The sequence below is a fragment of the Schistocerca serialis genome, chromosome 2 (assembly GCF_023864345.2).
Source record: "Schistocerca serialis cubense isolate TAMUIC-IGC-003099 chromosome 2, iqSchSeri2.2, whole genome shotgun sequence".
In the NCBI taxonomy this organism is placed as follows: domain Eukaryota; kingdom Metazoa; phylum Arthropoda; class Insecta; order Orthoptera; family Acrididae; genus Schistocerca; species Schistocerca serialis.
The window spans coordinates 855,100,279-855,116,367 of NC_064639.1; the positions used below are offsets into that span (position 1 = coordinate 855,100,279).

Here is a 16,089-nt window from a genome sequence, read left to right on the forward strand (position 1 = left end):
ATGCAGCGGTAATGCGAGGGTCGTAAATCGCGTCCCTATGTGGAAATTTTATTTTACACGTTTCATTATTTTCAGTTTTTACTTTAATTACACTGCAAATAGACCTAAACAATTTTCCTTATATTTTACTTACAAAATATTTTCATAAAAGGGATCAAAAGTGAAGGCAAAGAAAATGTGGGATTTTCAAATAAATTTACAAGAAAGTGTTGTGCTTATAGCGTCCACGAAAACTCTGCATATAACGTTCCAAGAAGGAAATGTATTTCTAAATTCAAATTTTCCCTAGCCTTATTTTTCACGTATTTTATGAAAATATTAACAAATTACAAACACAGTATATTGAGCATTATTTCGGTCTATTTGGAATGATGACGTAAAAACTGAAAATAAAAAACTAAGTTTCCACATAGGGACACGGCCCTATGAGCCTCGGATTACTGTTGTGTACTCTTCCAACTGCGGCAACCGTTGCCTGTAACGTACGTAAATGACTCACTTCTCGCCCAGCCGGCCATGTCATCATGTACCACGGCCTTCGTGAACCATTCTGCACATACCCGTTGCGTTGCAGATACTTCGTCCCACATGAGCAAGATTTACTGAATGGATGCACGCAAAAAGTCACTCATCCATTACCTTCGGTTTATAGCGATAACGAGAGCCGCAAGCACATTTTACCGGCAGGTGGTGCTGCGCCGCGATATCGACGTTGACCTTGAACTCGCGGGCCGACATGGTTCAAATACTAATAACTTCTGCGGCACACACTAGTGTACATGTCCTGTGAATATGTAAGTTGTATCTCTAGCCGTTCAAGGTGTTTTGTTTTCTTTCTGAACATGAGTGTACCTCCGAAAATCTCGAGGAATTCCCTTCCGTAAAGATTTATATGGTCTAGCTTCAGTATTACACTACTCCATTAATTCGTATATATTTAAATAATACTAAGAAATTCTACAATCAAAAACAAAAATAACGCAAAGACGCTTTTCCCTTAAAAATCTCGTATCAGAAAAGTTGCATAGTTAATGTCACTGACGGACACAAGAAGCTCTACTTAATGTCCTATGTTCGTCTGTCACACGTTGTCATCTTATTCACATACGTGCTGTATTTCCAAACCAATGGAAATTCAATTTGGAATTTGTCATTACATTATAAAGAATTAACTAGTGCTCTTAGCCTATGCTTCTAATGGAAGAAAACACATCTATGATTTCATACACGCAGCTGAAACATGTTTTAGACATACGGGAAGGAAAATGGAGATTACGTTTGTATAAAATTCAGTCGAATTTATTAGAAGAGGGGCAAGTAGTAGCTCGTTCGAAGATGATGTGACGAGGAAACGACCTCGTATTCTTTGAGTATCACCTGAAATGATGGTCACAAACCATGTAAAACGTGGATTTTCAAGTTTTTAGAGACGTGCGAATCAATCCATGAGCTTGGTTGCTCACGAATATTAGCAACACAGAGTTCTAGTACCCTAGATGGGAATACGTCTTGAGAGACATAGTTGTCAATGTGAACATCGTCGTTAAGCTAATGTGCAAACTTCGAAAAATGTGGTTACACACGAGTTCAGTGAAGGTGCTCTGAGTCGTGGTATCTGGCAGCTGCATCAATGAACAGATTTGTAATGATTAACACGACCTCACAGCATCATGAGGAAGCTTCTAGCGTGCACCACTCATTGAAAGGAGTCGTTCTTGAAAGAGCCTTTTGATCTCTTCCGCAACATGAAGCGACGGAGACTTCACGTACAGGCAAAGAAAATGTTTTGTTTGTGCCCCAATTCTCCCTGGACCACCCAGTGTGATTGTGCAACATTGTAGGCAGGAGTAAGTAATAGTATCTTGCATGCAAATCTGCTCCAGATATCCGTGAGATACAATACCCGTTGTGATCTAGATCTGTGCTGTACACGTCAAGGTTCGGTGTTTGATGGAGGGTACTTCTCGGTCCTTACTGTTCTGTTCACTGCTGGTGTGCGGGACGAAATGTTATCGGTACCTCTGTGTACACGCCAAAATCTCTAATTTTTGTCGTGGTCTTTACACGAGGCTGAAATTGGAGAAAACGACGTGCCTGCTAACTTCTATTGGAATCAACGCCCATATGATGTGCTGACTAAACAGCCTTGCAAACAAGGCGGGAACTACCACTAACAATTTTCTCTTGTTCGTTAATTCTGTTTGGTAAGGATCCAACACAAGCTAGCACCACTTCTAAGACTTCGAAAGAGATTTTGTAAACGACCTACTTCATAGCTGAATTAGGTACTCTGTACGTTTAAAAAATCGGACCACTGACAATTAAGACATTTGGCGGAATGAAATGGTAGCTTCCACACGGTAGTTCACAGCATATATTTTGTGGAACATCGAAAATAAACTGCTTTAAAGTTAATATGAACTGAGAAACGTCAGTTAACTAGTGCAGGTGAATTAATGAAAAATTAACAATACTTGGTGAATAATTGAAGGTAGTTGCCATGATATTTCTGGATCATGTGTGTTGTGCGTATTCCTTGGAAGTTTACAGCGACAGGAATTGTTAGAGAGACACACAAGTTTCTGAGTTGCCTATAGAAAATTTATAGGGTACTGTTGTAATTAGGGGAGATTTCGACAGTGAATAAGTGGTAAATCCCGACACGTGTCCAGTTTTGTCTCACCTCACACCTTTTCTCATTTAAGTAGGTATTTTCTATCTTAAGTTGAAAATACCACTCAAATATAACAGTATGGGGTGAGATGTAGATCTGGTTGGAGCAATAAAAGATGTTGAAGCTACAGTTGTAAAACGACGTAATGTACGAAGAAAGACTCTGCATTCTAGATTGATCTCAGGGATTTAATACACAATGCAAACTGGCAAAAGCTCACCTCTCGACAAAAACACAGAGTAGCAGTTGTTACCGTCAGCCATACTGCTGTCGGAACATTACTGATGAAGGCAGGACTCAAAGTTCAACTGGCGTTCTGCAGATCGTTCAGACGCTTGCAGCTGACGATTAGAGCGGCAAACCACAGGACGCAAGGAAAAGAGCCCTGACGACTACTGTCTGAAACGCGACATTTTCTTTTTACATATAAATGTTCTGTAAAACATGGTGGAAGATGCGAAAAGTATTATTTCACAAGATTTATGACATGACGCTCAGGAAACTAAATCTTTCTCTTCTGATGACTGCAAGAGTCCTCGTAGTTAATGAATCGGTATGTCCCGAGGTCGCTATCGCTATGGGAAAATACGTCTACAAGTAGGCCTTTCACAACTAAACAACACTTCAGAATATAACGATTACAGCTTAAACAGAGAGCTAATGTAACTTCATGTCCAAAAGAACAGATACCATTGGTGATCTTGCAGCTCCCTAAGAATGAAATCACAATGAAATCCAAACCGTTAGCTGCTTACAGGCGTTGATAAATATCAACGGGAACAGCTGAAAATGTGTGCCCCGACCAAGACTCTAACCCGGGATCTCCTGCTTACATGGCAGGCGTTCTAACCGACTGAGCCATCAAGGACACAGAGGATAGTGCGACTGCAGGGACTTATCTCTGGCACCTTCCGCCCTCCCGCGAGGCCCACATTTCCAATGTACTGTCCACACACTACATTTGTAGTGTCCCCTGCTCCCCCCCCCCCCCTCCCCCCTCCCCACCACCGCTGTAACCATTTCTCGCGGCAGTCAATCTACCGATTCCCTTAAGAGTTTGAGCAATGTGAGTGCATCCTCACTGAAGAAGATACCATCTTCATACAGATAAGGCTTACCGGTCAATGATTTTCTTCAGTGCGGATGCACTCACATTGCTCAAACTCTTACGGGAATCGGTAGATTGACTGCCGCGAGTAATGAATATAGTAGGCAGGGGCACAACAAATGTAGAGTGTGGACATTAAGTTGGAAATGTGGGTTTCGGGGGGTGCCAGAGATAAGTTCCTCCAGTCGCACTGTCCTCTGTGTCCTCGGTGGCTCATTCGGATAGAGCGTCTTCCATGTAAGCAGGAGATCCAAGGTTCGAGTCCCGGTCGGGGCACACATTTTCAACTGTCCCTGTTGATATTTATCAACGCCTGTGTAAGCAGCTAATGGTCTGGATTACATTGTAATTTCATTCTCTAACAGTTACTCGTCATACTGAAGAAGTAAAACGTTGGAAATTCCAGTGAACCATTGTTCACTTTCAAGTTTTCCTAACAAGTTTTAATCCGGTATTAAATCGGTAAACCGATCAAAGCTATCCATCGAGATATTCGGTGACCATAAAATGGCTTTGTCGGGGAGGATGATAGAAGTAATACTAAATTCTTTTTTCCAATACTATTTGTCTGAGAAAGACAGTATTGCGGTTCCTCCATCCATATGCCATGCGAAGGTGAATAATGAGATACATCGAAATAACTGACTGGGAGACATTAAATCTCCTAAAATCACTGAACAGAAGGGTGACGACAGGAGCTAATGGGACACGTGTACGATTCTACATGTTGTATGCGAAAGAGATTGGTCCTCTTCTAGCAGTAGCCTGCAGTAGATCGCTGGAGGTACCTAGTGATTGGAAAAATGTGTAGGTCCTTCTTGTTTCCAAGATTGCATCATCGAACTATAGGCCTATACTACTGACGTAAGTCTGTTACAAAAATTTAGCACGTCTTTTAGTTGTGAATTATGACCGTTCCAATCACTGGCTATAGACCACTTTTTACTGATAATTCCCACGCACGTTACCGGTTCATTTAATTTCAGTGTTGTACTTACGTGGGTAGCCATGAAGTTTTAATTATTCCTGAAATAATTGTTATGTAATTATGTTTGCGGGTATGTGTCTGCAGCCCTGGTACACACAGAAATCAGTGTATTTATAATACTGTGGCCTGCAGCTAGAGTAAAGAAAACAAAATGGCGCGGACCGTCCCCAGTTTATCAACTTTGTTTCAGCTCCAATAACAACTTGCTCCAAAACGCGATAGTTAAGTTGATGGTTATCAGTCGTATGTTGTTCTGATGCGTCAGTATTCAAACACGGATATGTATCCTGAACGTGTCACTCATTTCATTCATTAAACATACAGTGTCCCGTAACTATGTAATGTGTAAAATGTTTGCCCACAGGTTGGCATCGTGGGCCGCACCGGTGCCGGTAAGTCGTCGCTGATCGCGGCGCTGTTCCGGCTGACGCCGGTGGAGGGCGCCGTGGTGATCGACGGCATTGACTCGTCGACCATCGGGCTGCACGACCTGCGCCGCCGCATCTCCATCATCCCACAGGAACCGGTGCTCTTCTCCGCCTCCATGAGGTTCAACCTCGACCCCTTCCAGGAGTTCGACGACGCTAAGCTGTGGGACGCGCTCGAGGAGGTAAGGGCGAAGAGCTTAGCAAAAGTTCGCTTGACGCTTACAGATAGTTGGCAGAGGATGTAAACCCAACCAGGCTGAGGCAACCTAAGCAATTTGGCTCGATCAAATCGAGTTCCAGCTTCCGTAGTGTAATTTTCGTAGTTCATCTGATACTCTTTCTTTTTTAAACTGCAAGCTCACATTCAGAACTATAGGTCACTATGTCTGACAAGTAAAGAAATTTACAACGTATTTTGAGACGAATAATTAAAAAAAACTTTTTAGCAGTCGAAAAGCGCGAGAATTCTCAAGTGGTTGATGGATTTACAGCAGTACTAAGGAAACAGTAACAGGTCTGAAGTATCGGGGAAGAAAAGGCGTTAGGACATCTACAGCCCATACAGAAGTAAGAAATGGTTCAAATGGCTCTAAGCACTATGGGACTTAACACCTGAGGTCATCAGTGCCCTAGACTTAGAACTACTTAAACCTAACTAACCTAGGGACATCAGACATCCATGCCCGAGGCAGGATTCGAACCTGCGACCGTAGCAGCAGCGCGGTTCCGGACTGAAGCGCCTAGAATTGCTCGGCCACAGCGGCCGGCCAGAAATAAGAGTAGAAGAGAGTGTGAACATAGACAAAATTCCCCATTACTGGAGTACTTTGATTTATTGCCTTGTCAGGGTGCAATTTGAACAATTCTCTTTGAAAGCAAAATCCCATTCTTACACAGTTATGTAATCTGTAAGGAACCACTAGTGGCACTAAAAACTCTGACTGCTTAATACTAGACGCTGAGGACATACACTGATTGAGTTCAAAGGAAACAGTTGGACCAATAAAACTATTGCACATAAATTTGAGAAGTAGTCACACAACTAGAGTTGACATTTTCCACAGACTATCGGAGCGCTCAGTTTCCCAGCCAACAGTGTCTGTCTACAGCCTAAGAAATAATCTTCTGCTAATCCTTGTAGAGTCAAACAAGCTCCCCGTCCCCTCAACTTTTGTGAAGTGTGCTGTGGAGTAGATACAAGCATGACAAAGGGAAAATTACGTGTTTGGATTAACTTGTAGTGCTGTAACTAGCACTTGACGAACATTGTAAACTAGCAGTCTCAGGTTCGCATATTGTGAGGTAACGGGCGAGTTGTGTCGCCCTGGAAATATTCTATGTTGGGAGTTGGGGCGGCCGCACGGGCCGCTCGGCCAGCCGGGGCCCGGCAGCGACCGCGTGCTGGCGAACGTTAGCCGGACGAGAGGGGTAGCCCCAGCGCGTGGTCCAGCCGCGTGGCTGGGAATTCCGCTGTGACGAGGACGGTGCTTTGAGTCGATGAAGGAGATGTCTATGCCGGGAGTGCCAAACGTAGCGGACTTTGTGAAACCATAATGGCACACAAGTCACAGTCCGTATAGAAATTAATAGTAGCCAGATGAATCATGATACCTCAAAAAGAAACATGTATTTTAGTATTATTTGCACGACGATTCTGATGGTGTAATTATATTTTCAATATCTTTAGTTTAAAGTTTAGTATCTGATGGTAAATTATACAAGTAACACCCAGCAACGAATTTCCAAAATCTAAATGGTTCTTCAGATTTCGTCGATCTACGTGTCTTTAGAAAGCTATTAGTGTAAACCTAAATTGGTATGAATTACAGGAATGTAACTTAAATAGTACATGAGTTATTGCAGGTCAAAGTGGCAAATTACTATCAATCGCGTCAGGCCATAAGTACTCCACAGTTAAACGAATAAACGGTAGCAGCATGCTTATAAATATATTTATTCATCTATGTCTTTGTTTGTATCCGATATATACTATTCGTGAAGAAATTGGTTAATTATTTACTGTGTTTTAGAAATTACAGAGTCGTTAGGCTACTGGCCTACCTTTGCTTGCTATTCCTTTGATATGTCTATTTAATGTGTTTATGTTTTTAATAATGCGTGTGTTGAGCGTGTTAATGGTCCAGCCGTAGGAACATTAATTTCAAGTTGTTTAAATGTTTCAATGTTCGTAAACGTGCGTTGGCTTGGACACACGGAGGGAGCGCTGTAGCCAATCACAGCGCTCGTTACTAAGAGAGCCATATGGAGGTTCGGGGGGGGGGGGGGGGAGCGTCGTTTCCGGAGAGGACACGAGGTAGTTCTGAGGAGTGTTGTGCGAGGGACAGTCGCACAAGACACAGGAAGTGCTGAACGCAACGGCGCGACGGACGCACAGTGGCGGGAAGGACTTGGAGAGTGGAGAGGTGGAGAGGTCCACACGTGGTCGCGGCTATTACAAATACTTCAGTGTGTCGACTTGTGCACTTGTGAGATTTCCGTGGCTTCTACAGTTAAGACATAGCGTGCGTTTAGAAGTGAATATCTCGCGAGCTAGGTTGTTGTCCATAGCTAATTACGTGCAGTAGGAATCTATTGTTTCCCTGTTATTCAACTTATATTTTATTTAATTGCTCAAGACTGCCCAGGAAATAAGCACAGAGAGCAGACGCTGAGACCAGGTCTGCGAGCGGCAAGTACAGTACCCCCCCCCCCCCCCCCCCCCCCTCGTTTCAGGGAACGAGGTATGGGGATCCTTGTGGAGACTTACGTAAAAGAGGCAAAGGCTTGGAGAAATCTGGACTGTCACAGTACATATCAATAACGTCAAGCTGTAGATCAGTGCGAATTATTTCCTCGAAGCTTTTTCTCCATTCATTTGCGCTATGAATCTTAATTTCCCCCCCCCCCCCCCCGCCGCCGACATGACAGCCGCTCCATATCTAGTTCACTCAAACTAATAAAATCCAAGACGAACCTACATTTCTAAGCTTTCTTCAACGCCGATAAGACAGACTCATCAGTTGTGTACCTTCGTAAATCGAACATCCAGAAAGTATTTAGCGTCTTACGATACACCAAAAGTTTAGCGAACAATGTTGTGTGTGAAATAATGAGACTCCTAGCACTGAGGACTGAAGTGTGAAGACATTGTCGGTGCTACCCAACGGCGACTCGCATTGCTATTTCTGTCAAAACTGACACTTCCGTATTTCACAGTTGGAGCTCCTCCCCTGTTGTCGGGCATTTCTCTCTCTCCACTTCGCCGCAGCTGCTCTGTTCACGTGAACAGAAGCTAGTGGCCGGCCGAAGTGGCCGTGCGGTTAAAGGCGCTGCAGTCTGGAACCGCAAGACCGCTACGGTCGCAGGTTCGAATCCTGCCTCGGGCATGGATGTTTGTGATGTCCTTAGGTTAGTTAGGTTTAACTAATTCTAAGTTCTAGGGGACTAATGACCTCAGTAGTTGAGTCCCATAGTGCTCAGAGCCATTTGAACCAACAGAAGCTAGTGATCATGCTGAAATCAGCGAGTTATTAAGCATTGCGACTACGCAAACATTTCGAAAACGTACTTACTCTGTACCACGGAGAGGGGGAGAGGGAGGGGGGCGTCAGGAAGGGCATCCAACCACCAACCGTCACTAACATTGCCAAATCTTGTATACCAGTTCCAACGTCGTAGAGAAGTGGTGGTGGTGGTGGTGGTGGTGGTGGTGGTGGTGGTGGTGGTGGTGGTGGTGGTGTCCTAAAATTTTCGGTTTGTGGACATACTGATGAAAAAATTTCGAACTTTGCAAGTAGAAAGCTAACTTAATTACAAAATAGCATGCTGACGTTGAAGAATACTGCTGCACGCAAACCACCTTTCGCCTTTCGTCGGAGGTGCTGTGGCTTCTCTTGAAGCCCTACTCGCAGGCACAACCAGAGTCCATGCAATCTTCTCTCCGTGGGATATTACTGTCAAATTATCCCACGTCTTTCTCCTCAGATTTACTCCGAAGCAGTTGCCGGTAGGCCTGCATTAATTTTCTGCACTTGTTCATCAGTCACCATAAGGGTTGCCACAATCGTTTAGACCTTCTGCGCCACTAATAAACGCTCTGCAGCAGAAACACTCACAGATCCGATCACGGGATTGGAATATATACCTAGTCAACACAACATACACTGCTCCGATTGATCTCTAGCAACTACCGCCAATACTCTTGGCAACATAAAACATGAACACAGTTCAAAATCAGTTGGTCAAGACACAATACTAAAATTCAAATTTCCACGGAAACAAATGTAATTTATTGGCTTGAATGACACCTCAGCAAGTCCACTACAGCTGCCTACAGATCATGTGTCCACTCACTAGATCACATCACTCGCACAGAAAACTGGAGCTTCTCCCCTCCAGAAAACTGGAGATGCCTCACTCAGACTTCCATCCCCGCCCACGGGAAAACATTTAGGATCCTTGAAAGATCTCCATGTTTGAAAAATTTCATCACTAAAGATCACAGGCATCGGCTATAGAAATACTTTTGAAACTCCACTATCACCTTGAGGGTATAACTTTACTCCTACATCGCACGCAGACTACCGATCTGCTTCCATTCCATGAGCTCCCCGAACCGTTCCCTGAAACTGTTTTAACAAAGAAGTGTATCTGCCAACTGGCTCCAGGAGTCCAGTGCAGGCATTTCAGTTGGCCATTTCATGCTCCCACGAATAGCACCACTCTGCAAAGGGCTTTCATGACAAATGAATGGTGCGGTTTTAAAAATTAAGAATAAATCGATTGATTACTTTGTACGGGCAAACCTTGCACCATAAGCAGCGGCAACTGTCAAAGATTTTGATGCCTTATCCGCTGTTAGCTTGTGCTTACTGCGCAGGCATAACGTCTATCCCAAGACGGCGTCGCAACAGGATAAGGCTTTCTGTGTGCTCCGTTTTGAGGGTCCAGATCTGTGACTACAGTGAAGCGTGAGTTTCGTGAACTGTTTAGGAAAGATCCACCACCCAAGAATAATATAGGTAGGTGGTACCGACAGTACATGCAAACAGGGCGCCTTTGTAAGTGGAAGGTTTCTGGTCGACCTCGTGTGCCTGATGCAAACGCTGAAGGAGTGCGCAGGGCGGTGCACCGAAGTCCTCGCAAGTCACTTAGTAAAGCAAGCAGGGAATTGTTCATGTCAATGATTACGATGTGGAATGTGTTAAGTAAGCTACTATGTTTTAAGCCGTACAAAATGGGATTAGTGCAGGCCCTTCCAGCAAAGTGGGAAGGTGTGACTTTCGTGAAGCTCCGAACAATGGTTTTGTAGAAAGACTCGTCCTTGGCGATGAAGACACGCGCCGTGTAAATGGCAAGGCAAAAGCTCACAAGGTCCGTATCTGGAGAAGCGAAAAACCACATACGCTGAATCAAAGTTGAACGTTTTCTGCGCAGTGTCGCGCGAGAAAGTATACGGCCCATGTTTGTTCAAATAACAAACGGTGAAGGGTAACTCATTTAAGATATGTTGGAAACGACTGGAAGGTGCTCCATCCCAATTTCACAAGCATGTACGAGAGCTTCTTAAGCTTGTTTTTGACCAATGCTGGATTGAAGAAGCTGCAACAGCAGGCAACCACCTTCTCCCACGGCTACCTCATTCGCCGAATTTAACACCCTACGATTTCTTTCTGCGGGGGGTCGAGGGAGACAGGTTGTATGTACCTCCAACGCGCGTGTCGCTTGAGGAAAGTTTGTGATCAGATAAAGCATGCACCGCAGACCATCACGGAGGACATACTACATCGAGTATGGGAAGAATTTGGTTACCGTACGGATGCGTATCATGTAATTAACAGTGTTCGTAGTGAATGATTGTAATCACTGAATCAAAAACTTGGTCAGATGCCACTGCTTGTGCTGTAAGGTTTTCCCATATAAAGTAATGAATCGGTTTATTATTAATTTTTAAACCCACACCATTCATTTATAAACTCTCTGCATTTTGCAAGAGTGCTGGAAACCACTTGGCATTCTGGGAATGGCACATCCACTACGCCACTGTAGTTGAACACCACAACGCAATCAAGCGATTTACAAAAAGGCTGAACAAAGCTTGCTAGCAGGTGCTCGGCTTGTAGACTCATTTCACTCTGTCAGAGGGTGTGCGAGAACGCCACTAAGTTTTTTAACCCCGGTAACAGCACCTGTTGGTAATCGTAAGTTTTTACAGGTGTACATCGATTACAGAGTCAGGCAAGGATGCGCATAAGTAAATATCTAAGAAAAACAGTGCATAAAATTGAGGAAATAAATGAAACAGAGGACTGAACAATATAGTAGTAAATTTGCAAATCTGATTAAAAAAGAAAGGTAGACTTTGTCAGTAAAATTCATTCACAGACGATTATGACCTTAAAAGGTAATTATATGCGTGTCCGCTCCTCCTCAAGTTGAATAATAAAAATTGTAGCACATGCAGTTAAGTTGCCTAAAATACTAAACTATTTGGAAGACACAGTTGTAAAATCAGAGCCTAAAACCTGACGAAACAGTACAGTAAAATTTCCTTCATTATACACTGCTATTCGTAAAAGTTCACCACGGTATAAAATAGCTCTCATCAAGCTACTGTCCTTCGATCGCGAGTAAAAGCTCAATACTCAAGAGCACTGTGTCCACGTGGCTGTCCAGTTTCTGTCCCCATGAATTTCCCAAGTGTTCAAACGGTACCGTGTGCTGCTGCTCAGAGAAACTAACAAGACCAACTTTTATTTCCAACGACCACCGGCTCCTAGGGTCCTTCCTCAAGCCAGAGCCGTCAGCCAAAGACCACGAGGCTCGTAGCATAATCCCCTAACTGTTCAGTTGTACTAGCCATAGGGCAAGAGTTCCCAAACTTTTCCTCTGGCAGAACACTTTGAGGATCCAGGTACTGTGATGGAACACGTTGTTTATTTTGATGATTAACAAAATTTTTAAAAATGGGACCTTAAATTATTCAGTGTTTCCTTTAATTTTAAATCGTCACTAATAATAAGCAAATCATAATAAATTTTAAAAATTAGTGTCTCCAAAATGTCGAAAAAGTGCCATGTTACTAAGTTTTGCGCGGAACCCTTACTAACTTCCCGAGGAACCCAAGTGTTCCGCAGAACACAGTTTCGGAAACCCTGAGCTAGGGCTTGAGCCTTCGACACGGCTTGTTACGCGTTTTCTTACGTCTCCTTTTGTTTGACAACTCGGTTGCATAGACGACCAAAACAATAACTTCACAGGTAGAGGAGGTGGGAGGTTAAGATGTTACCTATACCCATTTGAGCGGTTTGAAGTACCAAGAATATTCTGGTGTCGCCATAAAATCATTGGCGTGAATGTGTCAAGTTTGTCTTACTCGGCCTTGCGTTTTGAGACATGATACCTGAGCGAAAAACCTAGGTATAATGAGCGTACTCCCGCCCACCCACATAGTTACTACAACCTCAGAAGTAGATAACCTATACCCACTAAAATATAGCAGACTACATAAGAATAACACTGGAACAAGAATTATCTATCAAAACAATTTACCAACTATAATTACTATAACAATAGCTGTGTTGCATCTTCTGTTGTAGCTTTCCAACTGTGACTGGAAGAGAAGTGCAGACATCGTAGCAAAAAATAAAAATTATACTATCCATACAAATAACTTAGATACTAGGACAGCCGTTTCAATAGCGGAGTGTGTTCTGGGATCAAAGGATCTCAACTGGTTTATGACCTAGCCCTTGCATTATCATTTTAAGGAGCCCCGGAACAAATTCATAACTAAAAAAATTAGACTAGGATCGCAATTAAAAAAGCGGTGATTTTGTCTTCCCCGTCCCTGCATATTTGTACTCCTGACAGGGAGCGCGTACCTAAAATCTCGCGTCCGTCGGCCGTCGTAATTTAATGTATATATTATTATTGTTATTATTATTTTTTGATTGTTGCCGACTTACGTGGTGGGCCTTAATAAAAATGATATTTAAGTTGAACAATGTAATAAACTTTTCATATTACTTTCCTCGGCTAGTCAGTTCACTTTAAAGCAAGAAATCTTTAGTTATTAATTAAAATTGCGGCCCACACACGCGCGAGAGTATTTTTCTTACCTCCGTTGACCATTGTATTGTAGTCGGAGTCCTGGCTCTGGCTCTCAGCTATGGTACTGAAAATAAGAATCTTAAAGCTAAGTATTTCTGCAAATTCGTGCGGCTGTGGAGAAAAATTGATATTATGCTAATAGCGGGCGAGTTTTCAGCTTCCGTTAAATTTTCATAAGTTAATATCGCCACGTAATGGCGTCGTTGGCTGCATAGGCCGCTGCGATTGTTGAGCTGTAAATTACTTGAATGCAGGTTAATTCAAGGAACGCGGACATGAAATCGGGATCACCTCTTACAAATTAAAAGTGCGCAATAATATTAAATCAGTATATTATATGCTTAACTCATACAAATATGCTTACATTCGTCAGCACACGCAAGATGTCCCTCTAGACACATTCAAGACAAAAGAGGAAGTGAAGTCGACTAAAAAATTAACAAAAGAGCGTATGTTGTCGTCTCTTTAGATCATTCTGTCATAAATTATTTCTTTGCAATCTAAACCTACACAGAGAAATTGTGATCGAGACCAAACGGTACCTTGTTTAATAGTCCAAAAGTTGCATTAACCCACCAAAATATTATATACTAGGAAAGTCGTTTGACAGCGGCATGTGTTGTTTACCTTTCACTTTGACTTTACAACTGTGAAGAGGGACATTACCAAGATGTTACACAACGAGGCGCTCCAGCGCCGCCTATTTCAAAGCCTGGAATCCAGACCGCGCTAGTCATTCATGATTCGTTACAGGATCGTCGTTGGAATGACCATCAAAACAAATACGTTTCATTACCACACAGCAAATCAAAATAAGCGTCTTCTCACGCTGATTACTCTACCACCTTCCGAATCATTCACTGAATGTTACAGCATTTATGAATAAAATCATTGACTTGTGCTGCCATGCAGCAATTTAAGACAAGTGAAACACAAAGGAACATATGTATGTAAATGACTGAGCCATATCAAAAAGGTACACAAACTTCAGTTCTTTACAGGGAGTCAGTTCATAGTTAACATAAACCAGATTTCACTTGATTGTCTTACACAATGACTTGATTTAATCTAGCAACATAACACACAATTTGGCATTTAGAACCAACATGATGATGCATATTTATGGAAAGATTCAGTGTGTGAGGGGATACATCCTGACGTTATGCAACGATTTTCTATGGATGACAGCGTGCTCTCATTCATTCATTTGATTGAATCATAGTAATTCAATCATCGTTACTCTAGTATCATCGGATTTCGGAGAAACAAAGTTTTTGTGTGTTTACTGTATACATAAGGTTACACTGAATAGGGCAGCTTCAGTGGTTGACAGTATTTAATTTTCAAGGTTTGTTAAATCGCAGTCACACAACAAAGTGCAATGTTGCTATGAACTCGCGACATCAAGACGCCCAAGACGCCAAATTTGAAATCCTCAGTCTTTGACACCATTAGGTTCAAATTTATTTTTCATGCATTTCAGAGTTACATTCAGTAGCTGGAAGTGACACTTCGCTACAGACGTGCTCGTTTCCCATAGCTCTGGGTTTTTACCCGCCGCTTGTGATATCATAAGCCGGCCGGTGTGGCCGTGCTGTTCTAGGCGCTTCAGTCTGGAACCGCGTGACCGCTACGGTCGCAGGTTCGAATCCTGCCTCGGGCGTGGATGTGTGTGATGTCCTTAGGTTTAAGTGGTTCTAAGTTCTAGGGGACTGATGACCACAGATGTTAAGTCCAATAGTGCTCAGAGCCATTTGAAACATTTTTTGTGATATCCTAATCACTTTGCGCGGCGCGCCTACTTCGCTTCAGACCAAGCCAAATTTGTACATTCGTAAACTCCACCCCTCCTGCTACCAGAAACTCTTTCCAGCGGTCACGACAGCCTAAGGATGAGCCAAGAAGTGGTACGTGGCGGCATGAAGTTACTCCAGTGTTTGTTTGTTTTTTGTTTTTTAATCCCTTATTTTCATCATACTTGATGGTTTGGTCGCTGTCCAAACTATCACCGACTACAGGACAGTCTCTTAAAATTCTGGTGATTACCTGCCGCAAGTGCTACAAAAGTGCTAGATTTTTAAGAGCTCACATAGTTCTACTTGCAGAAAGCTGGTTAAAATCTGCAAGTGACATCAGTGATATTTTTGGGGAAATTTTTAGCTTATATCGATACGATAGGCTGACAGTAAATGGGGTTGGTGTATTTGTCACAGAAGATAACCGCAAAGCCACAGATACAAATTCAAATTGCACGCAAGATTGTTTGGGCAAGACTTAGTTTCAAGAGGATTGTTTTATTGACCACCAGACTCGCCCCCTGATGTAACCGGAAACTTGAAACCTAAGTTCTCTAGTACGTAAGTTCCCAATGTCACATTGTAGGAAACTTACCTTCAATCAATTGAAAAAAAATAGTATTGTAAATAGGGAGCGTTAAAAGATTTCCTGCCAAACATGACTAAACTAGTTCTGTAAGAACTACCTGAAATACGTTGTTCGAATGCCCACTCATAGCGAAGTCACATGGGATTCAATAGCACCAAATAGATCTGACCTCTTTGAAGATGTTCACATAGAAATTGGTATTAGTATCACATTCTAAAGCGAATTTGCGTCTGCGTTAGCCCATACTTCAACTGTAATGTACCACATACACTTTGAACAAAAAACTGTGCACAGTAGTTGGGAGAAAGCGCAGTTCACACCAGTCTAGTAGAGTAGCAAAAGTGTTCAACAAAACAACCGTCCAATATCTTATATATTCGTTTGTTGTAAGATC

The 16,089-nt window shown here is 42.7% G+C and overlaps 1 protein-coding gene across 1 annotated transcript in view; it reads left to right on the plus strand.

Annotated features, from left to right (window-relative positions):
- The window catches only part of LOC126458155 (ATP-binding cassette sub-family C member 4-like), a 215,910-nt gene that overhangs the window by 185,685 nt on the left and 14,136 nt on the right, over nucleotides 1-16,089 (plus strand). Inside the window, exon 22 of the mRNA XM_050095017.1 lies at nucleotides 5,135-5,380. Within this exon, the coding sequence (XP_049950974.1) occupies nucleotides 5,135-5,380 (246 nt within the window). The remainder of the gene's footprint in view (nucleotides 1-5,134; nucleotides 5,381-16,089) is intronic.